General features: G+C 37.7%; 1 protein-coding gene across 1 annotated transcript in view; it reads right to left on the bottom strand.

The window, feature by feature from the left end:
- Positions 1 to 24,710, bottom strand: part of Sol1 — a 667,060-nt gene that overhangs the window by 419,934 nt on the left and 222,416 nt on the right. The window contains exon 4 of the mRNA XM_076439137.1: positions 23,452 to 23,666. Coding sequence (XP_076295252.1) covers positions 23,452 to 23,666 — 215 coding nt within the window. The remainder of the gene's footprint in view (positions 1 to 23,451; positions 23,667 to 24,710) is intronic.

The raw sequence follows: 24,710 nt of genomic DNA on the forward strand, positions 1-24,710 counted from the left end.
TCGCAAGATATAGAAAACCCACGGGCCAACAGCTGGAAATCAGTATTTCTACCGTTATCGGCTTTTCATTTCCATTTCAGAGGTCTTTTTTTCCATCGATCCCGATGATGAATTCCGTTTCGACGTTCCTCCACGCGGGATAATATCGAATACACACTCCGCGCCTTTTTTTAGCGAGCACATAAATAACTGTGTTCCGCGCGTATTCCGTTCCACTTCTGTATTAATAATGGATATCCTTCAGTAAAAGCTACAGAACTACAGAAATTGTGAGCTTTTTTTTCTACAGAGCTTGATCCGTAAAATATACAATAATCGATATCTTTCGATAGATTTAAAAAGCACTGGTTTCTCTAGAATGATTGAAAAATGAAAATGTAGAATAAAGCCTGTAATCTCTATTAATTTTAAATGAAGGTTAGGTTCATTAAGGGAGATATTCCATTTATCATTTATTTAAGCATTGATGTATTCATTAATTACTTCTCGTATTCCAATTACTTTAATAAACGATTTTTTTTGCACTTTAATCCCATAGTGCATTGTGCAAATAAAGCACCTTAACTTTAAATTTAAAAAGAGTGAGGAACTTTTGAATTATTTAGGTAGAATCGAATATCTGGAGATGAACGGTTAACATTTTCATGAAAATAATTTTTGTTTTTGAATGTTGTGGAAACGATACTATCTCCGAGTGTAAAATAAAATTGAATCGGAGTTTTTGATGTCCGATAAACTGAAGGACAGATATCATGTCAACCGTCAATGAAGCAATTTCGCGTCCAAGTCCACCGGCGATAGAATCTATATTTCTAAGCAAAAGAAACTAAAAGAATTTGGACAATATGACAAAATTTTAATAAAAATGTATATGGCTTTGGATTCTTTATTAAAACGAAAATAGAATTTTATAACTTTGTACATCACGCTTGTAATATTTTATTATTAATTTCATTAATAATTTCAATGGGGTAAAATGTGTGTATTTCCAAGAATTTTATCAAGGGATCGTATTAAAATTAATGATAAAATAATTGTAGATATGCGCCAGGAAATTTTCTGCATTTGCAATCGTTCTTTGAACAATTCAATCGAAAAAGTGTGCATTGACTGGCAAAGAACTTTACTAACTTTATTTACCCCCGGAACGTGAATAGGGCGTGCAGCAGCAGGAAAATACTGTGCGTTATTTTGACCAACAATGGAACTTCCATTTCAGGCAGGCTTCAAATGGGAACGGTAAATGAAATTTCGTACACGCGAAGTTGTTACAAAAGACACTGACAGTTTGAACATTTTACAAGGAAAAAATCTGTTGGAAATATCGAGACACGTTGGCGTTTAATTCTTTCGTCGCACGATATGTCGCATGCGTTCATGGATGGACCATGGTAACGTGTTCAACTTTTAAATTAGATACAGGTGGTCTTACGGGAGTTCTAACTTTGCACAAATATACAATTGTATCAAATTTCCTCTGCTGATCATAGATTGCCAAACTTTAGTTGTCGACAATAACAGAACCTGTTTCGCTTAATTGTAGAATACAAAATTAGTTTCTACCCTAGGCGCGAGGCAATAGTGGTCTACTGGCTACCTGACGTCGTCGTGGGAACAAAAGCTCAAGAGTATCCTTTTTAATTAGTTTTATGCACTTTTCGACTCGCTTGGTAGCTTCTTTTTACAATATCAACCTCGTAGTATGCATTACGTTCGCACATAATTACATTCACATATGGGTCACCGGATAAATAAGTCAATTATGGCAACGGATGCGGGCGACCTAGAATGACAATGTTGAAAATCACACTACCGAGGATTAATAACATTACGCGTACAAACTAATTCGTAACTTTCTCTTCGTTTTATTAATTATTTAAAAACATGTAAAATACATTCTACTCTTAAAAAGAATCTACATCACAAATGAACGTGACATATGTACCTATATTCATCTCAATGTTCATTAACGTGTTGCATTAATTTTCCGAGAATATTCGAAACATTCGCAACAATGGAGGTACATGGAGAAAGCGAAACCATCGATCTAACAACATTTTGAAGCATCACATGACAAACAGCTCGCAGCAATAATTTCAGTAATGCTACAGCAATAAATTTGTAAGGAAAATTGTAAACTCGCGGTTTCTCTTCGACATTGAAGGGTTAAATTACACCCATGATTTATCTCTCGGTTGTCATTTACGGGTTAATGCCCAGCTTTGACATTTGCGAGGTTAAGTTACAGGCATGGTTTATGTCCCACTTCGACATTTAAGGGTTTAGTTACAAGTATAATTCTCCATATAATGAATTTCTACTTGACTAACAATTAAAAACCAGTCGATTAATTTCACAAATTTGCTTCATACAGTTTACCGATGACATGGAAAGGTGTATCACGTGGAGAAAACAAATTGCGAAGTCCGAAAAATAATAATTGAACTTCCAGAGTATCGACGTGAAAATTGTTTGAAATCTCTCCACGTTCCAGGCAAATTGGTGATCTGTAGTTTGCAGTTATTGTTGCCTATAAAAGTGGAAGCAAATTGGTACAAAAACTAGTTTTATTTTAGTGAAGATACGCGTGCAAATTGTTAATATATTTTTCCAGTATTTTTTCCATACGATATTGCAGAGGACCTAAAAAATATAGAAACCATGTTTTTTAGTTATTAGGATTTAAACGAAGCTAGAAAAGAAGTTTTTAAAAATCCGATTTCGGTTTATTAACATTCTTTATTTATTTCTGCAAATTACGGTAATCTCACCTTATGAAAACATCATCTTTTTCCCTTTCGTTTGAAATGCATACGAGCGCACGAACTAAATCGTGAAAGTAATTAAGTTGCACAAGAGATTCGTCTGAATTAGTACATTCACATAAAAACCCCTTTCCTGTTTCACTTTCTGCGAAAGTATACTTATTTGTTATTGCATAAATCAAAATAATGTTATGAAAAATAGAATTGCATACAAATTTTGTCCAGTTAGAAACACACAGATTTTCTTCAATAATTTCTCTAAAATAGTATTCGAATACACAGTATAAACTTTAGTACAATATTTGTGATCGATTGATGATAACAGCACAAAATGTGATTCTATTTTATTATATACTGTTACGCGAAAGTTCGTATGGCATTACTGAGTTCATATGACCTAAAACTTGATTAAACCGTACATGTGTAGTGCAAGTTCTCGTTTGATTCCAAGTCTATGCTTCCAATTTTGCAAATTAAACCTTTGAGCTGCGTACAGCTTTACGTACAGAGTTATTAATAAATCAAGGGAGGTAGCAAGCTGGTGGGGCATGAAGACACATCTTAAATAAATGAACATCGTACAAGCGTGTACCATTCTCACGTAAATGTTTATTATTGCTTCTACGAAGTTAATAATGTTGGATAAAAATATACTAAGAATATTAATCCAGCATTGTTCTTACGAATAATGATACAGAAATCAATGCTTGTTTCAAATAAAATGTAGCCAGAGGAGACAATTATTTTAAGTATTTTTTTATTTATTTGGATAATGCCCTGGAATAAAGAATAATGAGATTATACAGACTTTTCCAAAATTCTTTTTCGAGTGGAATGCAAGGCCTCAATAATGATACAGAAATCAATGCTTATTTCAAATAAAATGTAGCCAGAAAAGACAATTGTTTTAAGTATTTTTTAATTTATTTGGATAATGCCCTGGAATAAAAAATAATGAGATTATACAGACTTTTTCAAAATTCTTTTTCGAGTGGAATACAAGGCCCGAGCATAATCAATGTAGACCTTGAAAATTCACTCGCTGTACGACGAACACAATTTATCACTGCACGTTTCCTCGTGGAATCTCGAGATATTCAGTATCGCAGAACAACAGGATAATAGCTAGGTGCATCAACAGCAACAAAAGGTATCGCGGAATTCCGTTCCCTCATTTATAACAGTACTCCGCGAACCAACAGTTCATGCACCTGAATCTCCGTCGGTTTATCATCATAGCCGAGCCTGCAAGTAATTACAGTAGGCTACGTGTGTATATATGTTCTAATTCTAGTAGTGGTTTTCTTCATTCAGGCCACCGATAATTAAGTGACTCGAGCTTTCAGCGTCGCAAGGTTTGATATGGTTGGCAACAATGGCCTAGTAAGACGAGAGAAGGAACATTAATTCCGCTACATGAGAACGGCCGTCTTCGCAAGTAAACTATAAGCACTCGATCCCTATTGTCGTATCATTACGTGAGGATTAAACCGAGTGCCTTAATCTCGTAACTGAACTTAGGTTTACGTCCTTTGAAACTGCGCTTCAAAGTGACTGATTATTAGTCATTTCGAGCGTCTTAGGTTATTGCATTATCCTATTCATGAACCGTTTCACTGTCATGCACGTGGAAACATCTTGTGATCCGGGGCACTACATTTTTGCCAATAGCGCGCTAATACTAACTAATAAACTCTTCTCAGAAAGTATTTTAAATCTCATCTCTTCTCGCGCCTTTGAAAAATCTCTAGTCTCTCATTTAACAGCGTTGAAATGTTTCGAAGTGTGAAGAGAAAAGTAGATTGGAAACTTCTACTAATTGTTGGAACTTTAAAGCTACTCTCAGGAAATACTGTTACACTCCAGTAAGAAGCTGAAATTTTCTAAACCCGCTGTTCTCATGCCTTGGAAACGTTCCAAGTTCAACATGGTCACATATTCATAGATGAAGATTAGATTTTGAAGACACGTGAAACCAGGGGACATTTAGCAATTGTTTGAGCCTTCACACTTTGACTGCCACGTGGATCGTATATGTGGGTGGCACAGTTCTTCATCCAGTAGTTTAAAAATAAATTTGCTTAAATCCGACTTCCATAAGACTTGTACGAACTAAAGAGTTCAAGAATTAATCACAGTGATAAGCTCGAAATCTGCGATTTTCATTGCCGTACAGTAGGCTCCCGCATAACGTAAACAAAAAATTGAAATGACTGTATATAAAGTGGATCCAAAAAATATTCAAACAATACATTTAAAGGGAATATACGTCGGTCACATCCAGTGAATTCTTTTCAAAAGTAAAATTGGAATTACAGAAAGAAACTGAAGATAGGAATTAAAAGATGAGCTTTGCACCTTGAAATGATATGTATATGTAAATCTGTAGATTATAATAGAAATTCTTGATTATAACATTTGCATATTCTGAAATCGGATATTTCAATGCACCACCTAGCTTCCCGGAAGGAGAAAAGGAAAAATCGATCTGGTCTCCTAGGATCCACATCGCACATTCGGGATTAGAAATCGCGGCCAGTAGAACACGAGTGCAATGCGTCTGCAGTAGTGAAGCTGATTGAAAGACGACGCATCCACGTCATGGATCTTCTTCATCGCGATGGCCGCGTTCCACCTTCGAACTCTGCGACAGCAGTTCCCGATCCGTGAACGGCTCTGTCTGCAAGAGCAGAGCGAGAGCGAGAGAGCGAGAGAAAACAGAGAAAGGCAACGTTTCCGGGAGACGAGCTCCCGAGGTCAATCGAGTGGCTCTTCTCCGCCACAGTGACTTCTGTCGTAAAGAAGACAGAAAGGGTAGGGAACAGTCGCATAAACGAACCCCGGGCTGCGATTCCCTCGGGGCTGGTGTTCCTCACCGGGGGAAGGAATTCCCCGAGCAGAAGTTTCGCCGCGATCGACAACACGGCATCCTGGGATATCGTCTCGCATGCGATAAGGGCTGGTGTGTTCTCTCTTCTCTCCCTCTACTTTCTCGTACCCATCCCCCCGGCGATACTTCGCCGAGCCACAAGAAAGTACGACCGAGATACGTTTTAAATTTCGTGCTCCGCCCCGGCAGATAGATTTTAATGGACTTTGTACGCAGGACACGTAGTCACTTTGCGCCAGCAGGCTGCTCGTGCCACACACCGTCTGCCTCCTCCTGTCGTTCCCCTGTGTTCACGCGTTCTCCGTTAAGGACGATGCGCACATAGCAGATTCAGTAGCTTAATTCCATTTAACGGAACGACCCGCCACGATTAGAAATTGGACCGAGATTTGAAAGGCTGATAAAGTAAACCGGACGCCACGTTGGTCTTTGGTCGGTCGATGCGTAGCATAGAGCGTTGACAATTCACAAAAATAAAAATAATCAACGGAGTCAACCAGTTTTAGTCCTGAAAGAAATTTGTGACTCTGCACAGAGACGTTTGAATTTGTAAAATTGTTGAATGAAGTGATTCAAAGATCAATAAAATGAAGACAAAAGATCGTACAATAACTTTTTTGTGCTTGTTGCAAAGCTCGTTGCTCCTTCCATCTTTAAACCCAAATTGAGGCTGCTCTTTACTTTACTGGACTCAAAATTTGTGCCTTTCTCCTACGAATTATGATGTATTTGGTATGTAATCCAGTAGATTTGTACCCGGCGCGGATGCGGATCGAAGTTTCGAACCTCTAGGATCAATAGTTGACGAGCTATGGTCGCTTAAAGTTGAGCATATTTCCAGTTTCTTGACAGGTAACGGTGCCGCCATATTGGTTTGTAATGACGGCCGCACGCCGCTTACTGAGTTGATTAGGTTAGGGGGGTCAAGGAGGGCGGCAAGGTAAGCGGCTCGCGCTGTCGTCACCACAAACCAATATGGCGGCGCCCTTACCTGTCAAAAATGCTCAAATTTAAGCGACCATAGCTCCTCAACTATTGATCCTAGAGGATCGAAACTTCGATCTGCATCCACGCCGGGTACAAATCTACTGGATTACATAACAAATAAATCATAATTCGTAGGAGAACGGTACTAATTTTGAGTCCGCTAAAGTAAAGTTTACCGCAATTTATATATATGTGTATTTTTTAAACTGTTAAGGAAATTGCAGAATAGATTCTGATGTACTAAATCCTGATTTGGGACCACTGTGTGACGCGCCGAACGGTATATCAGGATGGCGCTGTAAAAGGTTTGATTATTAAGATCGACGTAACAGCGGCTCCTCGTTCACGGGACAAGTTTGCGCGCTAGTGAATTCCTTTCCCCTAGCGATATTGAAATTCTTGATAAAGGAACGAACCGGTTACTTGATAAAGAAAACTTGGATGTACAGCTACGCTCTCGCCTGTGCTTCCGCGCGCTGTATAGATAACGAATGAGAACGGGGGAAATCAATTTCTTCTCGCTATTAATCATTTTTATCAGATTCAAGGAAGCTCCTCCTCCGGCGTGGATTATATGTTACATAATTGGAGGGGAAGGAATTATAATGATAAGTCGGAAACACGGGAAGGAATGAAATCTGTTCGGGAAATTCACCGTGTTGTACTAGGTCCTGTTCCTCTAGAGACATGTCAATTAGAGGCATAATAATTCGTAAGAGTTGGTGAAAATATATGTATATATTGGTTTATATAATTGTTATTCGTTTATATAATATTGTATAACATGTTGTGGATGATTCGTACATCGCATTCTTTACAAATAATTTGTGGAATACAGATTTAAATGTTATGAAGAATTAATAAAATATAAGTTCTTGTTCTTTTCGTCTTATATCAAAAAAATACTGCCACTTAATTTTTAACCAGTTGTTACAATGTTTTATACATATGATATGTTCCATTATATCTTTATTATATTTATTCGATTACATGGTTGAATATAATATGATTACATTAAAGATTTAATATAAAATGATTCTCAATTATACAAAAAATAAAATTTAACTAATTACATTATTTAAGTCATTTAGTATCAATTAAAGTCGATAATTCGATCGTATTAAAATTTGAATGCCCAAGGTCTTAACAGTAATGGCTCACTGTTACAATGGACAAGTTTAGGTACGCTATTAATCGGTACATAAATTGCACGTGTAAATCACAGCGTGAAATAGTAACTGCACAATTTACGCAGACGGATATAATAAACATTGTTGAATAGATATCCAAATTTTGCGAACGGATATAGGACTGCAAACGGTCCTAGCATGATTTATATCACAGCTTTGCCTATAGTACTTTGCCTATAGTGCATCTATATGCACCCCCGCACGATTTTAACCACCCCTATGTATTGTATTAGGATTGTACGCGCCCACATGTATAACACGCGGTCTCAACCAGCTTTTGTAGACTACGGTAAGAGAAACGGAGTCGAGGAAGTTGCTTTGCCCTCAGGAACACCTTCGGACAAGCTTGATTTATATGGTCCGACCTCTTGTTCTCCCCAAAAGCCGCATAAAATCTTTTTATGCTGCGTGTTCTCTTATCGATTAATCTCGGAGCTTAATCTTCCTCGCGTCCTGCCTTCTACTCGAAGCTAATCCCATTAAGAAATACATTTCCTGTGGAAACAATGTGCCACTGTCTGATCAGAGTGGTATATTCTATTTGTCGCAATCGAGTACATCATAGCTGTGGTTGTAGGAAGAACGCCGCGCCACATGTCACATAATTTCACTTTCGAGATATTGCCGTTTAAAGTTTTAGTCACTAATGCTTTGCCATAGGGTATCGGTTCAATTGCATTATGTTTTTAAGCCTTTCGAATTTATTTTCATGACCTTTTTCTGAAAAAGACGTAAATCCTATACTATAAATCTCAATTAATGCATTAACTGAAATTTTTTGAAATTGTAACTTGCGGCGTTTTTCCTCGTAGCCACAGATATATCGTTTATTAAATTCCTATTATTACTTCAACGAAAATTTTCTGTTTTTTTCTGTCTCAATCTTACTTGCGCATTTATGACAAAAATGAATAGGTAAAATTTAAAACAGTAAAAACATTCCAAGAATTTAAAAATATTGTTACTTTCATTTCACTCTCCAGTTTGTTGCAATTCAGGTAGAAAATTTATATTTTGCGTAAAGCTCCGCCGTCTACTTATAAGATATCGTTAGGCTTATGAGGTAAGCCTAACGTCGGCATTATAAACTTCGAACGACATTACACGCTTCTTTTAACGCTCGTTCTTTGAGCACCTGTCTGAAAAGGGACGGAGTAATTCTCCGTGAATCCGCTTCGAATCCGCTGCCTTGGTCGTGACAGTGCCGTTATGAAATTGCAGTTGCGTAAAATGAAATTGCGATGGGGGTGCAGGGCGGGGACGGCCGAGGAACGCTTCGAATCTCGGAAAGAACGGCGGAAGGGGCCTGTTTCTGAAAGTATTAAACCTACGGGAACGTGACTGACTTGCTCTTTCTGTTATTTCCTCTTGCCTGACAGTTACGGGTTTCCCCGCACCGACCAGTAAACACGAGCAACCTTTTCGCAACTAGTTATCTCGACGCCGGATGTGCCGGAAAGTCAGAAAACGCGAAAGTTTCGCGTCGCGGAAAGCGCGGTCCGCGAATAATTTTATTCAGCGGGCCTGTGGATTCCATGCCCACGAACCTGCCTTCAGAAAACGTTTCTTACGTTGCGAAAATATCGGCAGTGAGGGGTAGACCATCTTCACTATCCAAACATGTGCTACGTCTTCGGGAATTTTTTTAAGAATAATTAAGAAGTCCAAAATTCCAATATTTACAGCGATAATAATATAATTCTCAACTTTATCCTCCATTTTTTCAGAACTAAATATTAAAACACGACAGAGTTATTCGCCACTTATTGATGCGGCCTTCTATTGGTATTTCGATGTCACAAAAATGCCAGCAGTTTGAATGAAAATTTCTTTCCACGTTGAAAAATCAAGTATAATAATGCATAACTCATGAAATATTTGAGATGTCAACATTTTAGACTATTGTATGTAGAATATTCGTTCAGAATTTTCGGAAAATCAATCGTAGGGTTCACGAGATTTTTGTGTCGGGTGAGAAAATATTTCTAGGAAAATCCAAACGAAGTTTCGTCTCGCCAGTATTTCTTTATTACACCAAGACCATATGGGCGTTTCAAATTTTGAAAAATCGTTTTAATACAACATGCTGCACACACTCAGATTCTTACATTGCTCGCTAAAATATCAACATTAAATCCCGTTCGTTATTCCTCGTTGCTTGTCACTCTCCCGTGTGTTTATCGCTGCTGTATTCAAATCAAATTGCATTTACCCTGCTTTTTTATTACTCATTGCATTCCCGTCACGGACAATGAATAATGCAGCGAGTCTCTTTTTTATAACTTGTGTACCCTGCTCCGCGCGACACGAAACGATACATTTTATCTGTGACGCGTTTCCGAAATTATTTCATGCAACTCTTACGTTGCACCTTTGCTGTGTGATTACGTTACGTTTGATGCAAGTTATGAGATCGTATGTTGTTCCTTCTCTTTCTCGGACTATAAAAATTAATAAAATGAACAGGCTCGCGGTTCGTGTTAAAAATTATACACTGAAAGAAATTTATGCCTCCAGCTGCAGAGGAAAAAATATATAATTAAAGAACCGAGTTCATTAGCACTTTGGTCATTTGATGTAGCCACAAAGTTGGAGTATTCTTTTTAATAAAATCTTCTCAGACGTTAAATTACTAATTTGTTTCATAGTTATAATGAATAGACTGCGAATTTGATGTATTGCAATTTTTTTGTATGTAAAACTTCAGTCGTTCTAAAAGTTGCTGAATTAGCCTAAATAATTTTTAGAATGTCGAATATTTAACTTTCTTGTATGAATTAAAAATAGTTTAAATAATACTAATATATTCATAATATAATATATTTATCTATTCTATCATAGATATTGTATTTTAATTATTAGGTTCTGCGTGCATCTAATAACAGTAAAGATTAAATCAAGAATAAAAATATACGTAAAGTTTACTCTATAAAAATTTAAAGAATACTTTCAGGATAAAGGATTAATAAACCAGAAATCGTGTATACCGTTCCCAATCAGTTCATCGAGTCCACGCGGCCGGGAAATATGATTTTTAATTCGATCAGACAACCGCAACCAGTTTTAAAATTACGCTCGAGCAGAATTGGGACTTAAACAATGAAGGCTCATTAGTTAACGATCGTGGCAATCAAGCATGCAAACAGTGTCGGTTTACAATGATCTGCGACGTTGCGCGCCCCGGGCTCTGTTATTTGACGTAACTTTTAAATCGTGTTGAACGCACGTTTCGAGGCGGCGACCGTAATTAAAATCCTGTAATTTGCGGTTCGGGCCACAGATCGTGAAAATCGGCATCACGCGACAGCCCCGACGCGTTACGCTTGCGCGATAGTCGGAGTATATTATGGCAATTGCCTTAATTTGCACGGCCGCCGGCAAATTGATACTAAATCAGAAACGTCGTTTCACAATTAATTTAGGAAATTCAATCGAACTGACCGAATACACCAAATGACAGTATTTGATGTCCCAACTGAGCTGGCGTACGACACCGAGGCAAATGTTTGCCAGTTTATGACAGTCATTTGATAACGTGTATAGTACGGTTCTTCTAAATAATCGACTCGACTCAGTTAGTACACGGTGAGCACGTAGAATTTTTAATATGAAACTGTAATATTTGGAGGGATTTCAGGTGACGATTTTCAATTCTGTGGTAAATTACTTTTCTAAATATTTTATATTATAAAGATCTAGTTGTTTCACTGTAAACGTTGTTCGTTACAATATACAAATAACTTTACTGTTTCTGTTCGTTGAAATTTTTCATTATACATAAAGTTAATACATAGTATAATAATTCATAAAAGTGTAAATATTTAAGTACTTTAAAATGTATAGTCCAGTTACGATACACTGTGATGTTCCTCTTATACGAACGTATGAAAGGTTTTAACGTCCTTTAAATATTGGGTTTTCTCCACTTGTCAGCAGAACGGCCGAAATGAGTACCAATAAATTGTCGGCGGCCATTAAAAGCGCGAGCACATTCGTTGTAATTAATCGTGAATTGCGCGGGCCCTCATAAAAAGAATATGCTCCAATCAAACGTGCAACGTTCCCGCAGATAATAGTCGTTCAACTGGTGGATCATTCCCGAACATTCAGATGAGCGTGTCCGACGAGCGTCAGTTCCGCTCCGGTTTTCGTCGTCTCGGCGTTCGTTAAGCAAATTAACTCTTGAACGAATGGCATTGGACACTCTTCGCGCGGCCAATGACGGGACGACATATTCTTAAGTTTCATTAAGTTTACACGTTGCCCGGCAGAACTGGTAATGACGCACCGTGTCGCTTAGGAGGCAGCGAACGGAGACGGACGGGGGACGCAAACTTTTCTTCAGTCACTCAGCGACCCGTAAGAGGAGATTTACGTTAACTCGTGAAAAAGTTTTCACGCTTAAGTAGTTTCTGTATCAGATATCCCCGAGGTGTCGTAGAGTATGCAACAAACGGAAGAGGTTGCATAAAATGGTTTCGAGTTGTTTTCCATCCCCGATGGGACCACCAAAGAAATTATCACGTCTGCGAGAGAACTCCGGTACCCCATTAGACGCGCACCCGCAGCCACTTGAATCTGCTTTAGCATACATTTGTTGAAAGAAGTCCGAACGTATAAATCTAGCCCTTTCATTACGATTTTATGCATTGAAGATAATTTAACATCTTATTCCCGAATTTTTGAACATTTGACACACAATGCTGTAGAATATCAAGTCATAGCTAATTCTTTGGATATAAAATACTATTTCTTCATTTTTGAGCATTTGACAAAAATAGACTTTTAAAACAGTTAATCTAACCATGAGTAAAGTGTTAATATTTTTATAATGCAGTTTCAAACACTTTACTCATGATCAGATTAAATGTTTTAAAAATCTATTTTTGTGTATATATATATATATATATGACCTTGAATAATTATAGTAATTATAGCCACTGAATTCGTAATGAAAGGGATTATCATTGTAGATGTTTAAAAAAGGGTGGTTCCGTTTTAAAAAATGAAGGCGACCTTGATATCTCTAAAAAAAGTACATAAAAACAAAAATGTTTTTGGTGTCGTACGAGCTCCATTTTACCATTCAAATTTGTCCCGAAGACATTTAATGTATCTTTGAAAACAACAAAGATATTTGAGGTGCTAACGTTAAGTGACTCACCCTGTATACATATATCTTAAATTAAAATTATGTATTTAAAGTGAATATGAGTAGATTGTTCGCAGTAGCTTCTATGAATTAAAGTTTCCCAGAGCAATATATAATGCTCTGTTTCAAAATGAGGAAGTAGTCGGCAGTGTAATTGTATTAATACTGCTTCCCAGGGTGATAAACGCGAGTTACACATATCTAATTATGGCGATTTGTCAGCAGTATTCCAAAATATGCAATATCAGAGCGTCTCTGGTCTCAAACTCGTGCAACTAGAGGAGGTGCTTCACGAAATTGTGGCCATTTCTAAAGCGCATTCCAAAGAAGCTCGCAGAGTTCTCGTAAATGTTACATGAAGTAACGTGCACAGATGTTAGTAGACGTACAGGGAACATCCGGGGTGTTTCTAAATGTCTAAGATGTTTTCGGAGAACCACTTCTAGCCACTCAAATCATACAAACAAAATGGAAAATGGAAAACTGGAAAAAGTTTATAAAAAAATGCATACAAATATACTTAACTATTATAAGAATATACATATAAGACTATTTAATATCATGTATGAAAAATTCAATTAACGAAATCGTTAATATTTCGGGAATAAAATGTCCTATAATATTACGTTTCGAATATCTCACCAAGCTTTCCAGCATCTTCAATTTTTCATACGGGATACTTCTTTCATGTCTCATCCAGTGGACCATAAAAAGGTTAAAGACGTCTGTCAAGAAGCTTTATCATGTCCTTCAATTTGATTGCATGAACATCAAAGGATGCAACAAAAGTTCCGCTTCCGGTCAAGTACTCTGTGGTATTACATGCATGATACATTCTAAAGATTCTTGATCTGGTTTTATGAACAGAATGATGATGGTGCGATGAACGTGGTTTCATCGCTCATGCATACGCCTCGGTTTTTATCGTTGTGACAGTTCTATTATTGCCACGAGAAATGTGGCTGAAACTATTCTTCCGCCTAATAAAATGTGTAGCACCAGGGGAACCATTTCTTCAAATATCTAATAATGTGTCTGAAGATGTTGCATTTTTTTCTAGACAAATGGAAAGTATAAAATTGCAACTACTGCAAACTTGGTTTTTCAGATACTTTTCCACTTATAAAACAGGCAATAGTAGAGAAGTACGAAGCATATAAATATCAGAAATGATTTACTTTATTTCTGAAACATTTTTTGTCATTTACGATTATTAAAACCACTGCTTACAATTTTTCAATTACTAAACAATTGGCATATTTGTTCTAGAAAAGTTTGTTAGGAACAACGGTTCATATTTTGGATGAAGAATGTCCGAATCATTAAAGGGATATGTCATGGCTTAATAGTTTTTAGGCAACGTTGATGAGGATATTTAATAGGACATGAGGGAATGTTGCAATTTAGCGGCTAACTGCCCGCGGACTTCAAATGGATTCTGATAAAGAAGAAATCGAATCTGATTCGATATCTCAGAGAGCCGGTGCTCTCCGAGTAATTAGCACGAAGCCGCTAGTAGAGAAAGTTGAAAATAGTCCAGGAGACTGAATTACCCTCTTTAATCAATACCAGTGCAAATAGCCTCGGGACTTTCCGTACTTGTACCATATTTCCTCTTTATCTTGAACATCGTAACGCCGCTCGTTTTATCAGAAACGATAAGCTAGCTTGGACTCGTTAGAATTTTAATCGTAATTTGCCGAGTTTCGGGGATGAAATGCTCGCGCGCGTGCGCGCGCGAACGTTCTTACTCTTCGACACGAAAATTTCACCTCGAATCCGGGGCTTCTCGATTAGTTACAGAGTATTAATTAAGGCCGCGACACGGGATTCTTGATCAGAGAATCTGTAATGTCTGAAAATGGGTTACTTAAATTATGGAAACAGCAAGCTACGGAGTAATTGCACGTAGAATATTTATTTATCAACTCGCTCGGCGATGAATTAACCACGGAAAGCACTTCTTCGGAATTTTCGTGCAAGCAGTGTTGTTCAAACTTAAGAACAACCTCGTGTAGTTCGAGATAAGTAGCTACAATGAGTCGAAAAGTCTTCTTGCAATTTCGAAGAAAGTTTCGGGAAGTTTCGCCGTGTCCTTTGGCGAATTTATTTATTTATTATACAATATTTGTTCGAAGAGTTCCTACAAAATAATTTAGTTAATGAGACCGAAATTGGAAATATATAAAACTCATACAGTAGAACAACCTCGCTAGTTGCAGCCTCGTTTAGACTGGCGACTCCCGCCATGAGGCGCATGAAAATGTTTGTTAATTCCGTAGCGTGCAATGGCTCGTCGCGCTAATGCAAACGATCTATTAAACATTTTTAACTGTTCGATGACGCGGCCGAGTCCAGCGAGATAAAGTTTCGAATAATGTTATGAAATTTCCACTAATTATGGAAGACGATCGGATTCTCGTTAACGAAGAGGCTGCGAGCGATATTTATAGCGGAACGACCGCCAAAGAACCGCTTTCGCAATTTTCCCGTTAATTGCCGAATTTCGAGGAGATTGGGACCGTGAGCTAGCAAGCGTGGTAAATCAATTAGCTCGCAGTGATGTAACTCCCATTCCATCTATTTTCACGAGGCACGACGCGTTATAACGACTGCGCTCGTTGGCAACGGGGATTGAAATTCTTCGAAGACGATGGGGCATGTTTATTCCCGGGGATGAAACGGCTCTGCCAAGAGAAAATTGAAAAGTTCAATTAGCACCGATTTGTTGATTTTGATATCGATTAAAACAAATGGAAACTGTAACCTATAATTTGACACTGTGCTACGTATACTTTCGCAAACTTCAAAACACTGCAGAATCCAGCTAGAACACGAAACAGCGATAAAAAATGATCTAACGTATAAAAAGATTAAACATCTTATATGTGATAAGATATCGATAATCGATAGTCGCATCTCTAATATCGTTTTGTTTCGAAACAACCATTTCGTTGCACAGCGCGGCGTTTGCCGCCGCGGGAAAAAAGGGTTCTCGATATTCATAGTCATTAGCTGAATAAATCCCGTGTTAAGGCTTTCGCGAAAGTGGAAAATATTGCCGGTAATACTCATTAGTCGTGTAAATGGGAATAAAGGAAAGTAGGACCGGTGAGGTCGCGGTCTCCCCGGTCACCGCGATAATCACCCCTCCCCCGCTTCGCACCGCTGTTCCCGTCTACGCCCCCTTCGGTTTAGCCCCTGTTTGATTAAAACTCCCCGCTTACGAGGGAGAAATTACATTTTAATTATACATGGTTAATCAGGCTATGCTTTACACCGGGCAGACGGTCGGCCCTCTATTTCTTGTTTAATGGACAAGCAGAACCCACGGGGCACGCCGAATTTTCTAGCTCGCCGCTCGAGACACCTCGAAGTGGGTCCGCAGGGAGATGCGCCGGGAGAAAAGCGTCCTTAGTTTCCAACTTTTCGATTTTTTCCGGTCTCGCCCACTTCAATCGTGACACTCGGCGAATCAATTTTCTGTGCCAAATTTGGAAAAAATTTGACAACCCCCACTGCATTTCAGTTGAAGTGTTAAAATTTTAACCCTCGGACGAGGGCCCATTCTTCTAGCTATATTATTGATGATGTTTATGACCATTAACTGTTTTATTTATCAATTTTTCAACAAATATTTTTTACCTCCTTTTTGTAGATATATTAATATTTTTATTGTTCCTAATAGAGCCCATTCGATTAATTCGCCAAAAACTGAACAAATGAATGACGACTTTGATACTCTGGGTCAAAATAGACCCGGACTCAGCTGTCGGAAGGTGAAAGATTTCTGTCACTTTCGAGCGTAATCGTCTTTCGTTATTCTGGAAATATTATTAAACGGTTTTGAATACAAATGCAAAGTCTTAGATCTCAGATCTTAAAGTTTTTATTATTAATTTTTACAAGAAACAGCGTTGCATACGGATCGTTGGAGTACTAAAGACTTCAGATACCGGAGATTCGGATAATCGAGGTCGTGCTGTACACACAAATGTGCACACGTCATTTTCCCACCAAGTATCACAATTTCAAGACAAGAAACATTTAGAAAGACATTTTCGTGCTCTCTGTAGCTGAGGACCAGCTACAGCCTGGTCCACAGGGAGTTGCGGTGCAGGTGAAAAGCGTGGTGCATTGATGGTCTCGTCGAAAAAGGAGCACATATTTCACCGATACAGCGGCCAGGATTTTCCCCGTTCCCTCCTTTTCCTTTTTCTCGCGACATCGACGGTTGCCGGAGCGCATTCGTCAGTGACGGCTTTCGCAGCATGATGGATCGAACAAAATGGATTCGTGACGTTTCCGTACGCATTAGGACAACGCCGGCGCATTTTTCTTTCGCGTTTCGTCAAGGTCTTTGTTCGATTCCCCGGCCGCAAATCACTGCCGATGAAATATTGGCCTCGAGGAGGATGGTGTAATCGGAATCGGCGATCATGCTGCTGCGGCTGCGGCTGCGGCTGTACCAGTATCGCGAAGATGAAGTCTCGCGTTGGTCGGGATCCAACCGAAATTGAATATCGATCGAATTAGCCCGGGATCAACAAGATCCTTCCTGCGAAACATTATATGTTAGGCTGCTTTGATAACACGGTTTACGGTAAGCCAGCTGCCGAACACCGATTTCGCTATCTGTCGTCTAATCTCTGTCTGACTAATCTCTTTGGTTATCAGCCTCCATTATGGTCGGTTGGCTTGTAGACAGATTCTGGTCACCGCGGATTAACCAACGCGCCGAAATCTGTTTCGAGTGGACGCGAGATGGACCAGGCTCGGCCCGGAACGTTTCGTCCTGTGAAAACAACCCGTCAAGAGGGTGTCGACGCGGTCATTGCCGCGTTGGTCGTATATGAATCACGCGATTCTTCGTTTGTGTTGAAAATTTAATTTTGTTCGTGATGTGTGTGTGTGTGTGTGTACGGTCAAGGGACGAAATGAAGGAAATGTTTATTTGAAATCTATTTATTACATCTATCTGCAAGATTGTACACAGATACAGTCGGTGTACAAAGTATTCGTACATCTTTTAAAAACTAATAACTTTTTTATAATTGTACCAAACGACCTGATTTTTTATAATCAATTAGAAGTATTGGTTTACGAAATGATATGCAAACAAGATTTGCCAAAGATTATAATTTACAAGGTCACATGCAAAAATAAGAAAGGCGTTTTTTAAAACTTTTATTTGGGCCCTTAATGAAAATTTAAAATATATGTTTTGTAGATCTATGTTGGTTATACACATGCTGAAAATTTCATCGAAATCGATTAACCTTTTGATCAATTTCTGCTTAAAATCCACAGAATCGTACATCTTTCGATGCGTGTCGTTTTCCCTGCGTCAACCAATTTTGATGAAATTTTCAGCAGGTGTATAACTAAAATAGATCTACAAGACATATATTTTAAATTTTCATTGAGGGCCCAAATAAAAAAGTTTTAAAAAATCTCTTTTTTATTTTTGCATGTAACCTTGTAAATTATAATTTTTGGAAAATCTTTTCTGCCTATCATTTCGTAAACCATTGCTTCTAATTGATTATGAAAAATCAGAACGTTCGGTACAATTACAAAAAAGTTATTAGTTTTTAAAAGTGTACGGGAATACTTTGTACACCCACTATATTATTTGTAGGAGTAAAAAAATTAAATAAATTATAAACTAATATGTATGCACATATAGATATAAGCCTCGATCCCAAACGCTCGGCGAGAACGGTCCGAAAGCTACAAAAAGTTCACATTACGAACAAAATACAATTCACTGAATTAAACAAACAAAGTGCAATCATAGAGAGGAATAAAAGATTTTTCTGTCTCCGAAACTGAAAATGAATGAATGTTTACCTGAGAAGAACTCATGAGGGTTGAAATAAAAAAGAATTTGTCTGTGAAATCATAGGGGTTGTTCAATTTGACTACTTGCAACACGAATAGAGAATTAATGATGCGAAAAATGTTAAATGGCAGTAATTGAATAAAGTTCAGTTGATAGTAAATTCGAAATGGTTCTGTTAATTTTATTATTTCTTCTACGTGTTCCTAAAGACGACAGTAAAAGATGTTCGACTGAGAGATATAATTGGACCATTTCCCTACAAATTACAAAATTACAGGAAGATTTAAGGAAATTAGTGAACTTGTCGCAGATGGCCTCATGCAAATGACACGGGTCCTTGAGAAGCGACGGGACCGTGGTCTTTTTTTCTTCTCATACACAGGGAAGATGGTGCACATAGGGTGGCAGGCGCGCGAGGAAATTGTACATTTTGGAATTGCAGGGAAAACCGTTCCCCGGACAGAAAGAATTATGTCACAGTTATGCGTTGCGCGTGTAAGCCGGCAGCGAGCACGTGAGCGAAATAAAAAATCCGCGAGGAGGGCCAGCATATTTAAAGCTCCGCGGCAGCCAGTCATATTCGTGAAGTGTTTACTAACGAACCACGGTTTCACCAAATCTCCACAATATTTGCTATTTAGTTTTGCGTCACTTGCAAATCTACCGGCGGAGTGTGCGAACACTCGTTGCCTCGTGATCGCTGGGAAGACGATACGCGCGATCCTCGTTTTTCTGCAATTAGCAGAGAATTAAAAAGGAGCAGAAGACCGGAGAGCACGTTTTAAAGAAATTTAATACGATGCTGGTAATTGATTCTGCTACGGCTCTCGAGCAGTCGGTGACTAAACTTTCGATCTTTATTAAATACGCTTTATACATTCTCGGGAAAGATTGAAACCGAGAAATCCAGGGAAATTGATTCGCTTTAACTATTATCTTTTTCTAATACGAATACTAAAAGTTAATTTTGTAATTGATTTTGATTACAATAGTATATTTATTCTAAATGTACCTGTAAAAACAAAATCGAATTTCTCATTTTTACCGATACGGAATACTCCTAAACGTTATTAAAAACCATAAATTATCACAGATAGTATATCCACATTTGAAAAGTCGACACTGTGTGTGCTACAATGTTTATTGGAAAAATATTTTACAAGCTACCAACAGAGTGTATTAAGAGAGCACGGATTTTTATGTAAATTCCCATTTTCCAAAACCAGAATAAGGGCAAAATTTATTTCGCCGACAAAAATATTCCTTACAGTAAAAATGTCATTATTTTTTATTAATGTGAACGTTTCCTCATATTTTTCGTACATTTGCCAATACCGTAAATGCGTATCTTGTTATTGATGAGTGCTGCGAGAGAATTTAACACGGAAAATCGGAATTTTTTACAATTGCAATAAAATCGGTTTTCCGATACGATAAGTGTTCATGCTGGACGGCTGTCTCGGAAAATAATGGACAAACGAAAGCATGTGTATTAGAGGTATGTGCAAAATTTACCTTTTCCAATTGTTCGTGCATAATGAGTATAATTATAAATTGTTTGTTTGCCATATAATAAATAACTGATTTCATTATATATCGACTTGTAACACATTCTACTCAAAAGTATGTGGACAGTCGTAACATTAAAGAATTGATAACACATTTTATGTCTCTGAGTCGAAGTGGACCGGTCATTCGTGGGTTATAAAAAGTGTCCATACTGTACGTCCGTATATTGTCCACGAATAAAAGAAAATTTTGAGACAAATTGAAACATTTGCATGCACTTGATATTAAAAAAAATTGTATAAAAAAAGATTAAACCGAGTTAAAAGTATGAAATAATTTCCATTTAATTTATGTGAATACACACGAACTTAAATACAATACAATCTTTTCGGAGGCGGCGCAAAATTGAAAATTTTCCAAATGACAGATGTTGCTGATTATGATTTCATTGGAATATGGTGAACTTGGAAATCAGTAGGTGGGAAGAGAAGATACATTAATATGTGAAATCATGTAGAAGAATTTAAGGATTTTCATAATTTCTCCAGTATCGAAAATAATCAATTTTGCGCCGCCTCCGAGAAGATTGTATTGTATTTAAGTTCGTGTGTGCTCACACAAATTAAATGGAAATTATTTCATACTTTTTAGTGCGCCTTTTCGAAGTCGGCTTAATTGTTTTTTACAAAAGTGTTTTTAGTGGAACGAGCAGAATTTGTACAACACCGTAGGATGGTTTTTCGGTCTTATTGGTTATTTGCAATAAAAACCGCAAATAATGAAAAAATGCAAAATTTATTTCCAAGGGGCCAATCGGGAGACATACCCTACAAAATGCAGAAGGTTTCGTCCTGATTGGCCCATTCATCTCGGAGTAATCGGTGAACATACATGAAATAATGCATTTTTCGCAAATAAAATCGTAAGGAATAAAAAAATGCAAAATTTTTTCACGGTACCACCCCGGGGACATACTTTACAAGATGCAAAAGGTTTTGTTCCGATTGGTCCATCCATCTCGACGTAATCGGTGATCATACATAGAAAAAAAAGCGAAAAAAAGGCACATACAGATCGAATTGAGTAACCTCCTCCTTTTTCTCGGTTAATGAAACAAGTCGTGTCACTTTTATTTTAAAGTGAGCAGCAAGTTACTAATTGAACGATCCACGTATAGATTTTCCCGGATCAAATGACGGAACGCGTGTGCACGCGGCGCTTTAATTAGCCTTATTTTCAAGTGAACGCGTTCTTGCGAGTTCTTTCAATGATCCCCGGATAAGTTTAAAAATATTTTCCAATGGAGCTGGCACGAGGCAAAGAATAAGCCTCCACTCGAAAGAGTTTCATAAAACGAATCTGTAGTTTCTCGATAAGTATGCTGGTCGAGTAGACCATCTTCTTCTCTACCCCGAAGAGAGAGCAGGAGAGCTTCCCTCTCTCACGATGAAGCTAGCAAGCGGCTTTTGTTAACAAGCCGTCAGTCTTAATCTAGTTTATTCCTTGGCTTAGACTTCTGGGACAATGCTTCCAGCTCGGCGGTAACGTCACCCTCGAAGATCGACGGGGGATGTGACTCGTTATTTAATTTCCGTATTTGCAATCTGCCGGGTGCATTGCTGCGGGCGCGTCGAAATATGCTATGAAAAAAATCGATACGTCGTTATACGCTTGATGGCTTCCTTGTTTGCTTTATTCGACTAAAAACGTCACTCCACCGCAGTCCTAGCTCTCTACGCGCCGATATATGTATATCACTTTTCTCTCGATTCATTGTACCGTTCCATGCAATTAACCGAAAAACCGCTGAGGATACTCGCGACGATTATTTTATTATTATTATCCCGATAGGTCAACCGTGAACCTTCCTGTCAATTTTTATTTCTGTGGAGCACGCAATAAATGCTAGGGGAAATTTTTCTGTCTGCGACAAAAGCTGTTCCTTTTCGTGAAAATAAAATTATAATCCTGTAATATGCACTTTTTTGTTTTATAAAGTTGCACGTATTAAAAATTCGTAAAAATTTTCAAATACGGTCACACTTTATTGACATATTTCACATAATGAATTTATACAGAATGTCATTTTAAAATTTTATTCTTATATCAAATTGTGGTAAGATGTTAAAACTGCATAATGTGTAAACTAACCAATAAACTAATATAAACAGTACTTTTAATTTAAAATGAATTGCTATGTGTTATAAAAGTACAAGAAACCAATTTATACTCATAACCAATGCATCGAAACATTTAATTGTCAAAATTATTTAGATTGTCATTTTAAAATGACAAAATGTCATGTTAAAAGTTCAAAAAAAGATGATCGTAAATTTCGCAGATTCGCATTGAATAATAAATTTGTTGAAGCATTACGGTAACGCGCGCAATTACTATTGAGGGCAGTTAATGGCTAAGTTTTACAAACAGCCAAGAAAAGATCGAGTCGCATTACGGATTCTGAAAGTTCCTCTACAGAACAGGAGTATGAAGTAAGGTGAAGTTTCCCTGGGCACTCGGAAGCATGAGTTTGAAAAAGGAAATTTGAGGTGTGCTGTTTTATAGCCTGCAGTGTTCGCAGTCTTGGGAGTTAGGTTTAAGAAACTCAATTTCGGAGATATCAGCGCGAGACTATTGATTTCGGTGAACCTCGGCTTAGAGTGGAACTGACCGACAAGATACAGTACCTATCTATCCGGGAAAGAAAGAACGCTGCGATTTTATGGGATTTATATCGCAAGCAACACTTATTCCGATACCATCGACTTACTCATGGGATTTTTCCCAATTTTATGACTGGGGGTGTTCGATGATCTGTATGTCTATGCATACAAATGAGTCCTGTGTAGTTAAACTATATACAAAAAAACACACACTTTGTATACGCAGTGACTCCAGAAAATCATTTGAACAAGTTTTCGAAAGACAGTTTGTCTTTTTGGACAAAATATAAATAATTTTGAAGAGACTCAGAGTTCAATATTGAATGATTCTTCTCCAAACATTTATTTAGTCTTTATATTTTTTATTTTTCTATGGCTATTGTTGCGTTTGTCGGGGGAGGGTTGTATGTAAATACGATTGTACAAATAAATGTAATGTTATTGACTTACGTCTATCGATGAACCGGAAATTTCCAAAAAAGCCGGTTGCATTCGACGGAGGTGCCTGTGTGTGCAGCTCCAAAATAAGCGTAGATCTTGAACTGTACAATATTGGGGGAATGTCACGTAGTTCACCGCAGAGTACACCAGACCAAGGAGTGTACTCGGAAACACCGGTGGTCTCCAAATGTAGAAACACTTTTACAAAATCACCTCCCATGCAACTGCAACATAAACAGAGTGAAAATTATTACAACCTTACAAATTGCTGAAACACTTGTGGATTCATATTAAAACGATCATATAATAATTTTCTTTTTTAGGAAGCACAATTATTATTATCAGTTTAGTTTCTGGAATTTCATATTTTCTAATCATTTGAAAATTAAGTGCCTCATTTTATGAATGAGATATTTCAGTGATATGTCATTAGTACGCCGTGGATTTATGTTTCTATAACCCCTCGGCCCTCATCAATAAAATTGAAAATTTCATAGAAATTATCCTCCTGTAGCACTCATAATCTATTCAAAATTTCTCGCATTCAGCGAACGTGTACCGTCGAAACAGTAAATTTATACAAAGACTCGCAATCCAGGTATTTATTGTTCATTCCATTTCGTTATTAAACCATCTATGTATTCCATTATGGTAAACCAGGTTTCAGCCTCGTTGAGTCTGGCTGAATGGCAGACAGAAATACGAAATGTGGAAACGTTGCCAACATTTGCCATTGAAAAAAAAAACCAATCTGCGATGTTCTAATCGAGGTCCGTCATTCATCTGGGCTTACGATACGTCAATCACCAGCGACAATAGGAGTGCGAGGGAATTTTATAATTTCAGAACCAAACAACAATCTGAAGCTCGACATGTAAAATGTCGATAAATCGAAAACGCTCGCAATGCAATAAAAGTTTTCAAGATATGCAGCTCACTGTTTGTTGAACTGCGTGAGCCTAAACAAAGATATAATTATGAAAACAATTTTATACTTATTTATAAACAGTGAAAAGACTGAAACAATTTGAGGATTTCAACACATTTCTCACAATTTAATAAAACAACCAAAGAAATGTACTGCTACTTGGTTCCCGCGTTCTACGATTTGTAATTACCACGTGGTGCAGCTAATTTGTCGAAAAAAATGGCTCAGCTGCCAAGATGGTCTGACGGATAAGGAGATCAGCGTGATCGAATTAACCTCGTGGAGGCTGTTTCGATACCGCCAATATACGCGATCGGGCGGGTTTAAGCTTACGGGGCCG

The sequence above is a fragment of the Lasioglossum baleicum genome, chromosome 15 (assembly GCF_051020765.1).
Source record: "Lasioglossum baleicum chromosome 15, iyLasBale1, whole genome shotgun sequence".
Lineage (NCBI taxonomy): Eukaryota > Metazoa > Arthropoda > Insecta > Hymenoptera > Halictidae > Lasioglossum > Lasioglossum baleicum.